The 17,021-nt window shown below is 46.6% G+C and overlaps 4 protein-coding genes across 4 annotated transcripts; 2 read left to right on the top strand and 2 right to left on the bottom strand.

The window, feature by feature from the left end:
* Positions 1–4,985: 4,985 nt before the first annotated feature.
* MAA_09958 (uncharacterized protein) lies at positions 4,986–5,738 on the top strand (the record flags this gene model as incomplete). Its single annotated transcript, XM_007827956.1, has 3 exons — positions 4,986–5,067; positions 5,116–5,354; positions 5,418–5,738. The coding sequence occupies 3 exons, from the start codon at positions 4,986–4,988 to the stop codon at positions 5,736–5,738; spliced, it is 642 nt and encodes a 213-aa protein (XP_007826147.1).
* Positions 5,739–6,831: 1,093 nt separating this feature from the next.
* On the top strand, positions 6,832–7,857 carry MAA_09957 (class III chitinase ChiA2; the record flags this gene model as incomplete). The annotated part of the gene is made up of 1 exon (XM_007827955.1): positions 6,832–7,857. One exon carries the CDS (start codon positions 6,832–6,834, stop codon positions 7,855–7,857), a length of 1,026 nt encoding a protein of 341 aa, XP_007826146.1.
* A 1,479-nt stretch (positions 7,858–9,336) lies between these two features.
* MAA_09956 (carbonic anhydrase) lies at positions 9,337–12,722 on the bottom strand (the record flags this gene model as incomplete). Its single annotated transcript, XM_007827954.2, has 7 exons — positions 9,337–10,621; positions 10,678–11,341; positions 11,395–11,759; positions 11,817–11,908; positions 11,963–12,193; positions 12,246–12,477; positions 12,532–12,722. 7 exons carry the CDS (start codon positions 12,720–12,722, stop codon positions 9,337–9,339), a joined length of 3,060 nt encoding a protein of 1,019 aa, XP_007826145.2.
* Positions 12,723–14,177: 1,455 nt separating this feature from the next.
* Positions 14,178–15,422, bottom strand: MAA_09955 (Aminoglycoside phosphotransferase; the record flags this gene model as incomplete). Its single annotated transcript, XM_007827953.1, has 1 exon — positions 14,178–15,422. The coding sequence occupies one exon, from the start codon at positions 15,420–15,422 to the stop codon at positions 14,178–14,180; it is 1,245 nt and encodes a 414-aa protein (XP_007826144.1).
* Between the last annotated feature and the right edge of the window lie 1,599 nt (positions 15,423–17,021).

Genomic DNA, 17,021 nt, shown 5'->3' with positions numbered 1-17,021 from the left:
ATTAAAGAGGCACACAACCTCGCCTAAACTTCAGTCGACCATCTGTGCAAAGTGTACTGCTGACCTCGCCGATACGCACACCAGAGACTTAAGGTGTACCTATATAAGAAGTGCAGAGGGCAAGCTCAAGTGCAACATGGCTACTGCATCCATGTGTCGGCCAATTATCGTCAGGACGATTATAAACATGAGAGCAAAATTTGTCACATTGCGCAGGACAAAGAACCGAGTCACACTTGATTGATGTTGTGCGGAGCTGACAGCCATATTGACAGAATTGCCTCGCAGGTGAGTCGTCTACAGCAGAGATGTCGTAAAATAGGTCCACAAGGCTATTCCTTGGAACTGTCGTAAAATAGGTCCACAAGGCTATTCCATGGAACATAAGAGTACTCGAGCTGGGTAATAGGACTATTGTCGAACTCAATCATGCTCTTCTGTTCATCAATCTCCTCACCAATCTTATCATTAGTTGCTACTTTTATTGATACACCAATGCCGTTTATAACAGGTCCATACGCTTCTCTGTAAATCTTGTTGGGGGCTAAGTACTGTATTTGAGACGCGTTTTGTTGAACAGACTTCAGAAACAGAGCGAAAGGACATCGGTTTACTACGCTTACCTGCGATAGTCCCTGGGTAAAGGGAAGAAGAACAAGTAACAAGTATAGATTCATGTTGTGAATACATACATGTATTGCAACCGTGGGTAGATGAATATGTGGGCTACAGTGGATTTATCAGACTTTTCTGGGGTCACCTTTGAACCATATGGAATCAATGTAGCGAGTAACGGTGGCACTGATGCAAAATACCAGAGATCGTAACGCCATCTACTCACATCAACCACACTATCCTCTCACGGTGTGAGACACATTGAAACTAAGTCTTGGCGTGTTATTCATGTTCTTTTTCTATCCTTCAGAAGGGGCCATGTCATTTATCTTAAGTTTAGAAGACCTCTGAGCCACCTAATCAGATCAGGGTGGCCGGCCATCCTTTCGAATTCTGACATCAATGATTTTATGACTTTCAGCAATTATGTCAAGTCTGCTTGTTCAATCAACAGAGGCAGCTTTTTCCGACACACCCAAACACCGGCGCATGAGACAGTGCGTGTACGGAAAGTCCAGTAAAGGCGGAGTAAAGACTATGCCAACTTATAGTTTTGTTGTGTTCGCCAAGAGTTCTACGATTAAGCTGGAAGTGATCCTGTAATATCTAAGCATGAGATGCCTCAACCAAATGTGCGAGCAAAAAATGTAGCGTCTCTGTACAACGCCAGAGCAGCCAAAGAGCTCATGGAAACAATAGTACTCAATGATATTTTCAGTTCAAATATGATACCATCCGTTAATATACCGAAAGTTTTCGGACTCCCAAAACATCCACACCATCGCTTAGCAGCTTGGGGACACCTCAGCTCACCAGCGTATATGCTGGAGGCTCTTGGTCTTGCTTTCTGTACATCGGCGGAGCGACGGAGCTAGCGGGTTCATTGATACCAGTAGGGTTTCCCATAGTGAGCAAAGTCCCCTTTGTGCTGAAAACTGCATTGAGGGGCATATATATTCTAAGGGGTACCATGGCGCGGAGCTGGACGGGCCAGTTAATGGCAAAGTAACCATTGATGAATGACAAGGATCTCCAGTCACTTACCTTAAATCCATGCCCAGCCAATTCCTTGACAGATATGATCACTTCAACCTTATGCTCTACTTTAATTTCATTGTAGGCAAGGTTTTGGACACAATCCCCAAGTTTTCTCGGAAGGGACAGCGGCACGTTAAACATCCAACCTTTATCAACCGAACGTAGCGTAATATGTTGCTGTGCTGTTAAGTTCTCTGCAATACATCTGCTAGCTCTTGCAGCTGGCCCCAAGCAATCTACGATTGGAAATTCGCGAATTTCAATTACCCTCACCACAACATCTCTTAGTGCTATCCCAGAGGTGAGAGGGTCGGCGCATAGAGTGAGTTGAATCGTGCCACCGAAGCCCACTGCCTTTGGGGAAATACCGATAGAATATTTAAGCTTATCATCCCATATACCTTCTCCACTTGCGGACTGCAATGGTTCGAGAGCATCTAATGCAGGAGTGCGTATGATACGAAGGTCTTTGCAAGCGTAAAAGATAGCCATCCCCTTGTCTACTATAATAGCATTAACTTGATATTTTAAGGATATTTCCGGTATACCTTGAATGCTCTCGGTCAAATCGATTGGCAGACAAAACTCGAATGGGTACTTATAGTTCCCTGCTGGCAACAGTAGACCACCCCCTCGAAGACAGACCTGCTCCAAGACAGTCTCTATTGATCTTAGCTTCGCACTTTGAAAGCATTGGCGCAGCCTATGCCATACGGAGCGAGCTTTGTTCGATATATTTAATATAGCCAAGACGCGAAGGCAGATATCTTCAATGAACCTTGGTGCTTGAAGATGGAAAACAACAAAACCAGTTAGAACTTGTCCAGCGCACTCATCAGTGTTGCCCCGGAATACAACGGTGTCGTTATCGAGACTTGCAGGAAGGGATGGACAGGTTAGCTGAGAAGTTTGTCAGGATATGGACAATCTCACTGTATTACACATGCCATCGGAATCTTGCCACTTGAATGGGACATGCTATTATGAAAGCGTTATACGAATAGAAGACGGCTCGTAGGCAGTAAGGTCCGAAAATATAGTTCGAAATTGAGACAACATTAATAAAAGATTGTGAATGGTGCAGCTTCCAAGTTCGACAATATGTTGTTATGGTAGTTGTAACATTTTGTCGGCACAAAACGAAGGATGCCCACAACGTCCATTTTAAGATGCAACTGCACCTTGCAGAGCGGCGAACGATGTGAGATATTTCAGGCTCTAAATTTGATTTACGAGACCTCTTATCTGCCCATCCGTCCTGTGTCCCATCCACTGCCTCGGATAGAAGAACGACGCAGTGTACTATTGAAAGGGCCAAACGAATGGATATCGAAGCTCCATTAACATGAAAGTCCCGGTAAACTGGTAAATATGGCCCTATGACGTTACGAAACTACAAATGGAAGTAGTATTTATTACACTCATAGAAAGATGATAGTTATCCGTAAAAGACGATGTACAGCAGTCGCAATGAACAAGTAAAAGCAGTGTGTCAGATATCAGGACCTCAAAACGGGGTAAGTCGCTGCTTTTTACAATCCCTACAATGCAGCGACGTCAACAACGACTCCTTGTCTTAGGATTGTATCAGCCATGGTTCCTTGTTACAGCTTCGCCGCTTCGGCGGAGCTTGCTCACAAGATAAAATACCGCGCTCATTTCCATCTTTCATTTGTTCTTCAGATAATTCTCATCCAAACCAATTGACGCCGAAGGGGGGCCATTACACTCGATCTTTTGTGACCCTTAATTGTCTGACAATTAAGTGGGAACTAATTGCTCCGCAAAGAGAGCGTTCTTTTGTGTGACATTTTCGTTTTGTACAATGATTTAAGCGCCTAGGTAAAGCAGGCAGCCAATGACGAGCCTGAGAGTGGACCGCCTCCGCAAGCACTTGCAGCCGCCCATTATCGCAGAAAGATCCCCAATTCCGTTGGATTTGTCAATAGAATCTCTTTTTACTTCTTGACCGCCGTATCTGTGTATAATGGCCAAGAACAAAGTGCATGTTCAAGTAATAGCGGTGGCAGAAGTACAGGCCCTCGCGAGGAATCAGGTGTTATTGGCATGCTGTCGCCCTGTTGTGGACTAGGTGGAGTAGAGAGCTAGTATAGTTAGTCATCACTTCTACAGGTCCCCCAAGGTCCCCCAGCCCCCGGCTATCGCTGCGAGTACTACTACCATTGAGTCGATCACTCTGACGTAGCGATCGTCGTCGGTGGACGCCATGAAGGGGAGGAAATAAGTGATTGTTGACAAGCTAATCGGAAAACTAGATATGTGGGACATTGTCAAGCTTTCCGCGACTAGTTCTACGCTCGTATGCCTCTTGTTTGACTGGAGAACTGAGTAAGGTTCTTATCTCCCAATGCAGAGTAAGACGCGACACAAACAGCGAGAGGAGATGGGTTGAAGACGCCTGACTGTGGACAGGAGTGTGGCAGTGGGGTCAGTCAACGAAGTGGAGTCCTGTCCCCAGCAACTTTCGGCCAAAACATGCCCAAGATGAGCCAAAACCTGAGCTGTGATAAGGCACAGGGGACCCCAGCGAAGCTATATCCACACTGGTGTGAATCATTAGTTCCTGTAGGACCCCGCTTGATACCCTTGTCTGTGTCAACTTTTGGCCAAAGATTACTATTACCACCCCATTGGTGCGTGCGCCACTTCTAACCCTTGGTTGCGCTGCGATTATTCCGAACTTTGCCATACTCGTAGACCTACCTTGATATGGCTGAATGTTGCAATCATGGAGCAGAACGAGGACAATCAAGTCGATACGAGTGTCCTGTATGAAGTTTCTACCACCAGCCACGTAGGTCCCCACAAAGGTTCATGGGTAGTGAGGAGCTCCATAGGTTGGCATCTTGTCTTCGCAAGATCTCGCCGATGGCACTGCCGTACATCACACTATGCAACCACCTTATCCTATGGTAACATGTCTGTTTTCTGCTACCTCTATTGTGAGACTTGACGTGTCTGGATACATACACCACTGACGAATTATCCAGGTCAGTATCGGCTCATAATAGCAAAAGCCCTTTTTCGCGTCAATGCTGACAGGGCAGAAACGAAAGTTAGCTCTACGGCACTCTAACACATCAAGCCAAATCTAGACGTGAGCAAGAATCGACCGCTTTCGAGTGCTATTTCCATTCATCTTGGAATTCAGCTTTGAAGTATTATGTGCTCAAGGCAGAAGAACATAACGACACCACCAGGGTCGGCGGACTCATTGGAAACTAGAGAAGATTCGAATCAACTCGAACTTGCCCAGGAAACAACTCGATCACTTGGGTAGCACACGTTAGAATATACTGAAATATTACACTATGACAGAAAAGTCTCGGCAAAGTAATGCTGACCGCCGCCGGGAAAGAGACAAATGTCGTCTGAAGTTATCACAGCACATAAGTAAGTGACCTGCAATAAAACTAGGTGGCTTGTTTTAAGACCAAACAGATGAACGACTCGGCATCATTGTCAAGCCATCTGAAGTCAGACTAAACCCTCGGTTTCATGATGCGTACGTTTGGAGACCTTTCCCTGGGCATGAAAAGCTTTATGCTCCAATATTTGGGAAGAACTTAAGCGACCATTCAATTGGAACCTACCGACTTCTTGCCGAGCAAGTGGGTGGAACCTTCGAAGCCACTCACCGAGAAACAACACTGGGTGATGCCGAAGGAACGACGTTATTGGTAAATTGGCCTTTGGGCATTCCCGCACATTTGTTGTTACTACACACTCTAATGAACTCCTAGCTTTCCAACGTACAACCAAGCTTCAGTGTAGAGATTGAGCGACTGACAACCGAGAATAGAGGGCTTTCGGAACAGATCTGTCAACTTTCAAGCGCCTTGGCGACTGAATTAGAACAGAGGAAGGTGGCGGAAGAAGACAATAAGCTCCTATACGATAAGCTACGGTTGGCTGAAAATCAACTACAGCAATATTCCCATGCTGCGAGCTGTGCTCAAGAAATGTTTTCAAAGACTTTCGCGGAGATGGAGAATAGTCTGTCTATTCTTGCCGAGATTCGCCAGGAAACAGATATGGAAATTATAAAGGGTCTTCCGGCTTGAAAATTATTAGAAACTATCTAGAGATTGTGAAATTCCTTTACGGCTACCTGATGATCTTTTTCCACACGCCACTCATGTGTTGACTTTTGTTACTCTTGAATTCGGCAAGAACCTCGTTAGACTTTTGGTCCAGAAGTGTGTACTTCTGGCGGCACATTTACCATGTACCTTCTGTTGTCCATAGGAGATGTGCAGTCTTCTCTCCGCCGCAAAAAGTCGTCACCCATTAGTACTATTCCTTACGATAATTTTCCAAGGGTAACCTCGTCTTCTTTGTTAACTCTTCCCAGCATGCTTCTTGCAGTGTGTCAGAATGACTAAAGCCGGTACAGATATGCCGGGAAAACCAGGACCTGCGGGACTCGGCAATAAATTGCGAGTCTTCACTTCGATCTCGAAGGGCAAGCTTTGAAAACTGTCTGTTAAAGTCCATTTGGGCGCAATATCCCCACTTCTCCTCGTCTGCCAAAATATCCTAACTGGATTGCAGAAGACCTCTGCTGATAGTGAATTGCCTCGCAGTGGCATTCTCTTCATGTACAAAGGCCATTGATGAATCTACAAGAATGGAGGACCGACAGCACACTTCTTTAGTCCCTGTTGGTCTGGATACCGTCGGCTTGCACCAAGTATCTTGGTTTGGGTAGGGGGTAGACTAGAAATAATCAAGACACCTAGCATGTATTACAGTGGGAAATGGCTGTTATATATTAAATGTATGCTTGCGACTTAACCAAGAACCTTTTCATGCGTCAATGGGCATATGTCCCAAAAAGCAGAGCTGCCGACAGAATTGGCAGGGCTTATACGGCGTCATCTTTGTACCAGGCCACGATAGGAATAGAAGTTAGGCAATTTCAGGACCTCCTCTGCGTACCAGTTGTTCACAGCCGTAGAGGTTGTACTTCAACACCTAACCCGCTAACAGCGTATTCTGGACGAAGACGCAATAAATATAAAGAATTAACTTACCTGGTCTCTGCTGTGATAAATAGCCTTCTTTTTATTACTCCACTTACGTGTAATCCACGTATTTACGGGTGTATCGACTATATACCCAGAATAATTCAATTCTCTGGGAAAGAAACTGAGTATGTTATCTTGTACTGGACTTATTTCAAGCCTTGCTCTTCTAGTTGGCAGCACTGTCTTCGCCTTGGACCAATGCACTCCTCGGGGTGGGGCTCAAAACGTTGTCTATTGGGGACAAAATGGAGGAGGAATTGTCGAAAACAACAGTCTTGCCGCTTACTGTACCAAGGAGTCAGGTATTGATATTGTTGTCCTCTCCTTCTTATATCAATACGGAAACGGACTTAGGATCCCTTCTGGAACAATAGGCCAGTCATGCTTTATTAGTACCACTGGAGAGGGTCAGCAGTGCGACGACTTGGCTAGAGCTATTGATGTTTGCAAATCAAACGGTATTAAAGTTATCATTTCTCTTGGGGGTGGTTCTGGAGCTTATTCACTGTCTTCTCGCGAGGAGGCGGAAACCATTGGCCAGAACCTATGGCTTGCCTACGGCAACTCTAAGTCTAATAGCTCTATCCCACGACCCTTTGGCAAGACCTTCGTTGATGGATGGGACTTTGACATTGAAAGCAACAGTGGAACCCAATTCTATGAGTTCTTGATCGCGAAACTTCGTTCCAACTTTGCTTCTGATCGCGTTAACAAGTATTTCATTACTGGCGCTCCTCAGTGCCCGATTCCCGAGCCCAATATGAACCAAATCATCACACGGGCTCAGTTTGACTACCTCTGGGTTCAGTTCTATAATAATCCAGGCTGCTCTGTCGATGGGACTATTAATTATAACAGTTGGAAAAAGAATATTGCCAATTCTCCCTCTTCTGATGCCAAAATATTTATTGGCGTTCCTGCTTCCCCTCTTGGAGCAACCGGCACTCAAAGCGGGGGGAAGTACTACCTGGAGCCTGATCAGTTATCTAATTTGACACGCATATATACCAACGATCCCGCTTTTGGTGGAATTATGATCTGGGCCGCTGGGTTTTCAGATCATAACGTTAACAATGGGCGCACTTATGCTCAGCAAGCGAAGTGTATTTTAACTTCTGGGAAGACCTGTCAACGAGCTAATTTCTTTACTTAATCAATACCCACCTTTCATTATGAATATGCGTCAGCTTTAGCGTCTGGCAGCTGGGAATGAGCACGAGTCGCGTACTGTGTTGTTTGTATTTGTTGGATTGTCAAAGGGATAATGCAGTACTGCAATAGGGGTATCAATAAAGGTCAATTCAAATCTATCTTCTATCTATGGTAGTAAAAGGGGTAGTGTTGGTGGTAACGATATTTGTACATGGTGTTACCCCCTATTACGGGTCTACACATGACGTTAGACGTGATATTGAGTTATGAATATAGCAACAGTATTGTTTTATTTTTTCTGCTACCAGATTATGCAAATGTAAGTTGAGTACGAGAATATTCGGATAGAGTCATTGGGATACTTGTTAAAGTATATTTTAATAGACTAACCTTTCTTTTCCTGACCTTTCACTAACATGTTAAATGCCTGCGTTGCAATCTGCCACTGAAAATCAGATAGGTCATTGAACCTCATGACTGATAAATATTACTCTTTGATGAGAAGCAAATATATGGTATTTACCGCCGCTGAACACTATTTAAAAAGAGAAACCAACACCAGTATTTCGGTAATACACGATTGTCCCACTGCAGCGGAGTTCATGTTCAGTTGTCTACGTTTTAAGTTCAACTTTTAGCCCAAAGTTGGCCACATTCTGCCAAGATTGGTTTACAGTTTGGCTCACTTCAGTTGACGTGTTGCTCCGTAGAACCCTGCATCCTAAATCATCAATATAACTGTTGCCGGTTTTGGATACCGGTAGTTACTTGTTAAAGAGATGCTTTTGGAAGATGGCAGTACCACGTAGACTGACCTCACAACGTCCAGATACAGCGTCTACAGTCTAGCGTATTCCGGGCACAGTGCAGAACAGTTTGCTTTTTACGTATCCCTTTCGTCAAGAATTAGGGTTAGGAACACACAGTTCCGATAAACGAAGGACAGAATTTACGCGCTAGAAGCCAGAACTTGCCGAATTGTAAACAGTCGTAAGCATCCATTAGGGGATGCTGAACGTCAACTCCGCCGTTTCCGCAATTCCCCGTACCTGGTCATTTGTGTACATACAAATTTGTTGGCCTGAATTTGAGCTTGATCCAGAAAGTGCCAACTGACCTAACCGTTTCTGCAGCCTGGGCAGTTCTGACCGGCCATAACCTACCGTTGCGCGCTGATGCGAATGTCACCGCAACGCAAGCTACGGCGCGCAGAGTAACCCCGTCTTTCCTTTAGCCCGGACGACCATTTCTCACAGCGACGGGGGCCACCCAATGGAAAATTTCTAGTCTTCCAGGAGTGCTAACCCTAGGCATGTTAATCCATTGGGAATCCCGGAACATCACATGAATCAGTGGAAGGCAGAGGCAAGGTGCTTAACGCAGGTCAATTCTAGAGGAGATTGCAGTATCTATTCTCATAAGTGATGTAAATATGCATTTGAAATTCAGGATCTGCCCAATTTCATTGAAGCTCAAACTATCAGGACTTCTTTCTGCCCCTCTTCGATTTGCCTTTGCTCTTCTTGGCTGGCTTATGTCTAGCAACCAAGTCTGGGTGGAGGGCCTGCTCTGGAAGTTCCCACTCTTCCATGCACCCTAGAAACCCCGTCAGGTAACTTGTCTTGCCATTTCGTTCTCTTACACGCTTTACATGAGCGCCTTCGTGAAATCCCGTGAAGGCTTTTGTTTCGAAATCCTTTCGAAGATCTTCATTGATGTCCACTTCCTCCTCGAATCCATAACTTCCATCGTTCCACCTCAAGTAAAACCAGACCTTGCCCCTGTGGCGCCATTTTCCGAGTAAGCGGTCAACAAAGTATTGATTGTCGTGCGCCAGTTCATGCTCCGTGGCGTTTCCAGAAACCTCTGGTTCACTTTCCCGATGTCCACTACCATCAACTCCAAAACTGGACGACATTGTTGAGGGGGGTTGTACCGCAAGGCCTGTATGGTGTTCACACAAGAGCATTGGGTCAATTAAAATCTCCCGCTCAATACCGAAGCTTATTGGCGGATCATCAGCCTCTGACAAAGAGTGCTCTTCATCCTTCATGTCTATCTCGTTGACATCACAGTATACCTCCGACAGTGGAGTGTCCGCGGCGCATATGCTCTCTGCATCCCAGATGCAACTGTCGCGTTTGCTAAATTGTGATGATGAATCGTTTATGAGTTCATCGGTCCAGGATTGCCGCTCGGGCGATATGCGCAAAGATGATATCTCCGGTGGGCTGCTGTGTTTAATAAGTCGGATATGATCGCGCCTAGGATTTTCTTGGTTAAATGGAAGTGTGTCCCCCTTTGACATGTCATGATGGCTTATAGTTGGTATGCTGTGTACGTCGTCTAGATGGTGCCACAAAGCCTGACGGGCTGGGAAGGCCTTTGGACATCTTTCATCAGGGCATTTGAGATTCGGTTGGTCATCCTGATGTTTCATGTATGATAAGATGCACCTTGAAATGTGTCTTCTCCATGCGCTTCGGTCTGTGTACTGCTTTAGCCTCTCATCGGCTGGGAGGTCAGTCTTCCAAATACACACAGGGCAATAACCGGCGCAGGCCGTAGCATATCGGAAGGTGACTGGGTCGTAGCGAAAAGGCACATTATTTGTCTCTATATGAGCTTCACAGTGGTTCAGCCATTCAAACTTGCTTGTAACCCATTCATTGCACATGAAACAGAATTGGGCAAAGCAATGCAGTCCAGTGTATAGAGCTCGATAGCATCTGTAGATATGGTTCCACCGTTTCTCAACTGGTAGACTATAGCCAAACTTTTGTTAGCAATGAGGGACACACCAAATTTAAAAGTTTCATACCTTGATATTTCCTGGCGGCAGCTGCTAATAGGGCAGAATCCATCCACAGGTTGGAGCCCTCTCTGATATGCCACTTTGCAATCCGAGTTACGGAGACATATCAAATCCTCAATGGCTTGTATCCATGTCTGGCTTCTTGGTGAGGCTTGAGCCATCATCGTAGTCGCCAGCCTTAGTCTCTCCGGAGGCAACATATGTTTAATCCGGTTGAAGTGACCTTTATGCCAGTCTGTCTCATCGTATGGTGCCTTATCAGTTTCATAGTCAACCTTCTGTTGAAGCTGAAGCTTTCTTAATTCATTCTTGATCAGAGAATTTCGTTTATTGTACAGTGTTGTTCGTTGTGCTCTAAGAACGGTAGCGTTTCCTTCGGAATTGGCCGCAATTCTCTGCGTTAAAATATCAATCTCTTCTGTCATGGAACAATACTCAGTGCTGTCTTTTATCTCTTCCGTTCTCTTCGAAGGTAATCGAAATGCGAGGTCTGGGTTCCATCTCATTGTTGCAGACAGAAAGTCCTCCGCCAGGTCGTTCCGAGGTGGGAGCCCTTGGTACGTAGCTACACCGTCGATAGAACACACTGTTCCCAGATACTTGTTAACCAGAACATTTGTATTATTCTGCGACGCAAACTTCAGAATCGATGCAAGCGAGTACCCAGCATCTGAACGATAAGTGTATTAGCGACGGCTGGTGAGTATAGTAGCGAATTCTTACCATTGCAGTTGATCAGCGCTTTGCGCCGCACGGAATGAAATCCAAGTCCATTCGTCATGCCAGCACGCTTAGCTAGCGCGGTTGACTGACTGCCCCATGCATTTGGGCACCTTGTCTTCTCTGACCTTCCATCCGGGTTCCATTCCGGGAACACTGGCTTGTCCAGCATATGATCTGCCCACTCGATTATGCAGTAGTTGCTGTTTTTAGGCGGTCTGATTGCAAGGATCTGGTCAAGCGTGTGATATCGAGCAAATGCCTGAGAAGACACGATATTGGCTAGCCAATGTACAATTGGCTGGGCAACTAGAGGGGGGTACAACCCATCGGGCGTATTCATTCTCTCTGGAAAGGGGTGCTCGGGCCTGATATTGGGATTAGCCGGCTGGAAAATTTGTGTCAAGCAGGAAAGATGAACTTACTGATCTACGTCCTTGGCCTTACAGAACTCCCTTGTGAATTTTAATTTAATGTCGGGCTCCCCGTCATAATAGCCAACAACACATTCAAGGTCCTGCAGTTGGACATGAGTCAAATTGAACCAGTGACACTGTATGGGTTGACCTACCTTGTATGTTGCCTGGCAAATTTCACTCAGTCTTGCAGATGTATAGGCGTGTCCATTAATCATGTTTGTGTTGTCGACTCGGGTGCCTTCATGAATGTAGTCAAACCAGTCCTCTTCCCAATGAAAACTTTGCACTTTTTTGTAGCTATCAAGCGTGAAGTACTTTCGCGGAATCTTTCCTCTCTTTCCGCGTAGCAACCCTATCTCGTCGGCCAATGGCCCCTCAATGTACTACACAGCTGTTAGAGTATAGTTAATCCAGGAATCTCGATACTAAACTCACCGGTGCCATAGACTCGCTTACTTCCTTGGGAATCCAGTTATTGGTAGCCACATTTTCCCGATTCCAAGCACTGCAGAACCGTCGGATTTCAGCCCGTAAACTGTCCGTAGTTGGCCGACTAAACGGATTATTTTCTTTTATTCTGCCTTTCATAGTCAGGCCCAGGAACTTAGTGTAGTGTTTTAAGGTGTCCAGGTGTTGTGGAGTTGCGCCTGGGTTTCGCTTCTTGTATCTAGAAATCTACTTTAGTATCTGTTGGTAATATTTTAAGTGAACATATACTCACGCATTCCATGGGAAAAGCGACTTTGGGAAACGCTTTATACTCTGCCCCTTGAGTCTGCGATACACGAAATGCGAGTCGACGTCTGATTTATCTTCACGTAAGCCATTTCGCACGGCTAGATCAAACAAGGTATCAAAGTCCCGTATCTGTCTGCCTTTGGCCTTCGGCTCCTCCGACTTTGAGTCGTCCATGTTTGGAGAAGATAATAACACAGATAATAGAGATGAGAAAGTTGAGTTGTCAAGGTAGGCTGAGGGAAGATTTTATATGCAATACATAGTTAGTGATGACGAAGCCTGACGGCGACCAGTCTAACAAACGCTACTAAAGACACCCCCAATTTGGACAGTCAGCTTCTCTGTGCGCGTGCACGTCCGGCTCAGGAAAAGCAGGAAGAAGCTCAAGTCACGCTCAGGGAGGACTCAGGGAGGACTCAGGAAGCTCACTGTCGCTCAGTGAGCAACAGGTGATTAGCGCCTGAGTTACTGTGGCTAAAAGCAGCGATGCAATGCGTCTTGATTAACGTTCAGTTACAGACTCGTATACACAGCTTGTCATCAATGCCTGCACCCAGGTCTGGTCGTTCCTCTGGGCAGTCTTCTTCGGACTGACCATTGATCGCGTTGGACGACGAAAGCTTCTTCTTGCTTCTTATATTGCCATGTTCTTCACGTACCTAGTTTGGACAATCCTTGCCGCCATCATCACTCGACCTCATTTTGAAAACAAATACATGGGTCATGGCATCGTCGTTCTCATCTTTGCATTCTTTTGCTTTTACCATATGGCAGCACCCGTGATGCCTGCTTATTGCGTCGAAATTCTCACCTTTGAGCTTCGGGCAAAGGGAATGACCATATTCCAGCTCGGTAGCACCCTGGCGAGTATTTTTAACGGCTTCACGAATCCTATTGCATTAGAGAATCTTGGATGGAAATATTATATTGTATTTCTCTGTCTTCTAGCGTTTTGGACTCTTGTTATTTGGGTTGGGTACCCTGAAACAAAAGGTCTGTCATTGGAAGAAATGACCACCATCTTTGATGGTGAGCACTCAACACTGAAGAATGGCGTTTCTGCCAGCCTAGAAAGCAATGGTAAGTCGGGAGTTTTATTTCAGACGGAGCATGCCGAGGTGTAGGACCCAAGAGGTGGCTCGGTTAACTGGACCGGCAGCGTCGAGGCCAGAAGCTCCCTGTCGACACATTGTTTCGTTGCCACCGGGAACCCCATGTACAGTTTTGCAAGCGCTGCCAGATTGGCAAGTAGAAGTTAAGCGCCATATATGAGACGCCTTGTTACGTTGCAAGAGTGGGGGTTTGTATACCAGGTAATCATAATTATAATAGTATCTAGTTCAAGGCTGGGATGGATTCAAAATACTACGCCACCCCTTGCACGTTGGAGCTGTCAACTACATACATGTACGGGGAAAGCACATGGATAATAATAAAACTGCCGGCTCAGCATGCTACTGCCTTGTCGCGGTGACATCTTGAATAGAACCAGGCGTCCAGAGTCAGAGTTTAAGGGCTCGCACGACGTCAGGCGCAAAGCGTTTATACCAAGACTGGAACGACTGTGAAGTGACGTGTCATTTATTTAGGCATCTAGTTGGTAGGGGTGACGCGCATTCTATGCCGGCTTCAGTGGCAATAACGCTCAACGAGGCCTTTTAAGCGCTCGTCAGTCTCGTATTGCTTTAGTGCCGTCTCCCTCCACCGTGTCCAGTCTTGACCGGCTCCAAAGACTTCAAGTATGGCACTTGCCAACGGCAACGCGCGTGACCATTTGGGTTCCAAGGCCAGACCCCAGAAGAATCTTCTCACTTTCTCATCTGTGACACAGCTAGAGATGCCCCTTTGCCGCAGTGCATCCGTCAAGGCAACATCATCGGAACTTAGCGAGACCTTACCACGGCACAAGGCACTCATGTCGGCAGTAACAAGTGACGGTCCAAAGGCTTCACGTCGAGGTACGACACGTGCCATCTGCCAGTCAATGATACCGGTAATGTGAAGGTCGTCGTCGACGAGCAAGTGGTCGCCTTTGTCGTCGACATGCTTTAAAAAGAATTCCTCTCGAGATTGTGCTTGTCCTTGTTGGGCTAGGTGAGATGCCTTGTCCTTGAGAAAGCGGTACACCAGGTACGCATCGACAGGATACTCGGTATACAGTTGGCCATCCGCAATCAGCTGCAAGTACTGTTCGGCGAAGGCAGCATAATAGGCGGTCGAATTATGAAATGGACCATGAGGAGTGAGGACGACGAACCTGTCGCTTGCTACCGCCGACACTTCAATGTTGGATGTTTGGAAGCACAGAGACCCAGCTTTGGGGAAGGGGTGGTGTTCCAACTCAACCAGGATTTCGGCGAGGTCACCCCAGATCCTTGCCTTCTCGTCTTCAGTGGCCGCTTTGCCTGACGCACCCTCGCCTGTCCAGGGTCTTCCTGGTAGTTCTTGCATGAGAAGGAAACTCACGCCGACTCCATGGTCGGTTCCATTACCGCATACGCCGTAACCGAAGGCTTGAGGTGCCGGTACCGTAGTGGTTTCGAGGAATTTTAATGTTGCGTACTCGCTGAGTATTAAATAGTTTGCCAACGAGACGGGAAGACCAACGGCGCAGCTCGCAACTCGAGGAACTCGCAGGAGCCATGAGGGAGAGCCGTCGTGGAAGCGAATACGGGCATGATAGTTGGCGTTTCCCATGAGGGCGCCCGGTCCAACTTTCGAAGAGTGCTCGATACTGCAACTCCTACCACCATTCAGCCTGGACGCATATTGGCATGCAGCCTCGTCATTGATTCGAGAGCGAAGACGATCAATCTCGGCGACAATCTGTAATGTATAAGTTGCATCATCTACGGCCTGGTTATCGGACCACATTTAGTATTCCATTTTGAGAGGTTCTAAAACGGGCTGCGGTGAAGAGAAAAGGGACTGGTTTCGTACCTCGTCGCACGTATGGAGAGGAGGAGACAGGTGGGTGAGGCATAGGTGGCGATTACAGATATCGCATCCCCCGGTTGCTCTGACGCTTGGCCTTGTACAATCTGGCACGGAGCAGCTGAAGAATCTGGGCGCCATTGCGTGTATAAGTTGAACGTGAGTCCTATTGGGAAATCACGAGACAGTATTGACGGTTGTCGCAGGACATGTCTGGTGGAAGTTTTCACGTAGTGAGGTCAGCATCGACTCCTCGTACTTGACGGGGCCAAGGTGCACGAGCCACCCCCGCGTGAGACCCGGCCCAACATGAATTGATCAAAATTCAAATTCTTCCACATTGCGGCCTGACTGTGATAAGGGCTTGGAACAACCTCGCATTCTGCTCATCATTCAATGTTCGCTTTCATATTGAAGACTCTTGCATCTCTTAAAGCCTTTAAGGGTAAATAACCCTTATGTAAATATAATAGCGGCAAGCAAGCGAACCTGATAGCCGAAGGCCTTAACTCGGTCTCGAGCCCATATGTAACTATCGTCGGGTTCAAAGTCCGGCCCGTGCCATCATGGCAACGTAACTTCCGTCTAACACCAACCGCAGCGGTACCATGAATGTTAAGGCAGCCATGCCTGACAGTCCCGATGAAAAGGTATATATACTAGCCGCACAGCGATTGCAAACTTCTTCTTCGACACTTGCAATAAATTTCCAGACCACTTGACACTTTGATCAAAACATCCTTCGTTCAAGCCTTTGCCCCCGCCCAACCATGTCAGCCAAAACTTGTATAACCATGAGCGACACTACTGTTGATCAAGCTGCTGGCAGCACACGATGCGCAAAGGAAGGCTGCGATAATTGGTGCGTTGCCGGTTCCCGGTTCCCGGTTCTGCAAGGATCGTAAGCCATTTCCTAACCCTTGAGTACAATGTGGCCTTGAGAAACAAAGTCGTACTAATGTCTTCTGATACCCTATATAGATCAAGCCTAGGGCTTGATCAGAGTGCTTGGACAGTCGCAAGTTTAGTCATAGTCGCGGTTGCGATCGAGTTAGTACTAGCAGAGTCGAGGGAACAACTGATCGGGAATAGAACGTGTATGTGCATGGACGCAGAGAGTCGGGCGACTACATGTAGTGCTAGCCCGTATATCAACCAACTATTAGCCACTCAATCATGGCGGGGTAACGTGAAGAACCGTGTCTAATCAAAGTCGGGGATTTCCTGATTCGGCTAGACGATTTGCCATAGATAATCGCATGTAGTCTGAGCTGTCATATTCTGCCTAGCTGTGTCTTCGTACATGTCGAGAAACAGGTCGCTACGACCCGCCAAAGGGTCAGTGCGCTTGAGAGCAATGGCGCGTAAGAGAAGGCCAAGTAGCTATTGTCAGCCGGTGCATGGTCTACTTGATGTCTGGTGCGATCCCCGCATCGCTCGAGACGTCTGGCACAGCCCCCTGACTTGACTCTCGCCCAACTCTATTCGCTATTTACCTCATTCATGCCCGAACGCTTATTCCTCCGCCATAGCCTATAT

Source organism: Metarhizium robertsii (assembly GCF_000187425.2).
Source record: "Metarhizium robertsii ARSEF 23 chromosome Unknown MAA_Scf_3, whole genome shotgun sequence".
Classification (NCBI taxonomy): Eukaryota; Fungi; Ascomycota; class Sordariomycetes; order Hypocreales; family Clavicipitaceae; genus Metarhizium; species Metarhizium robertsii.
Note: the sequence above shows the minus strand (reverse complement) of the source record. Positions and strands in the feature narration are given on the sequence as shown.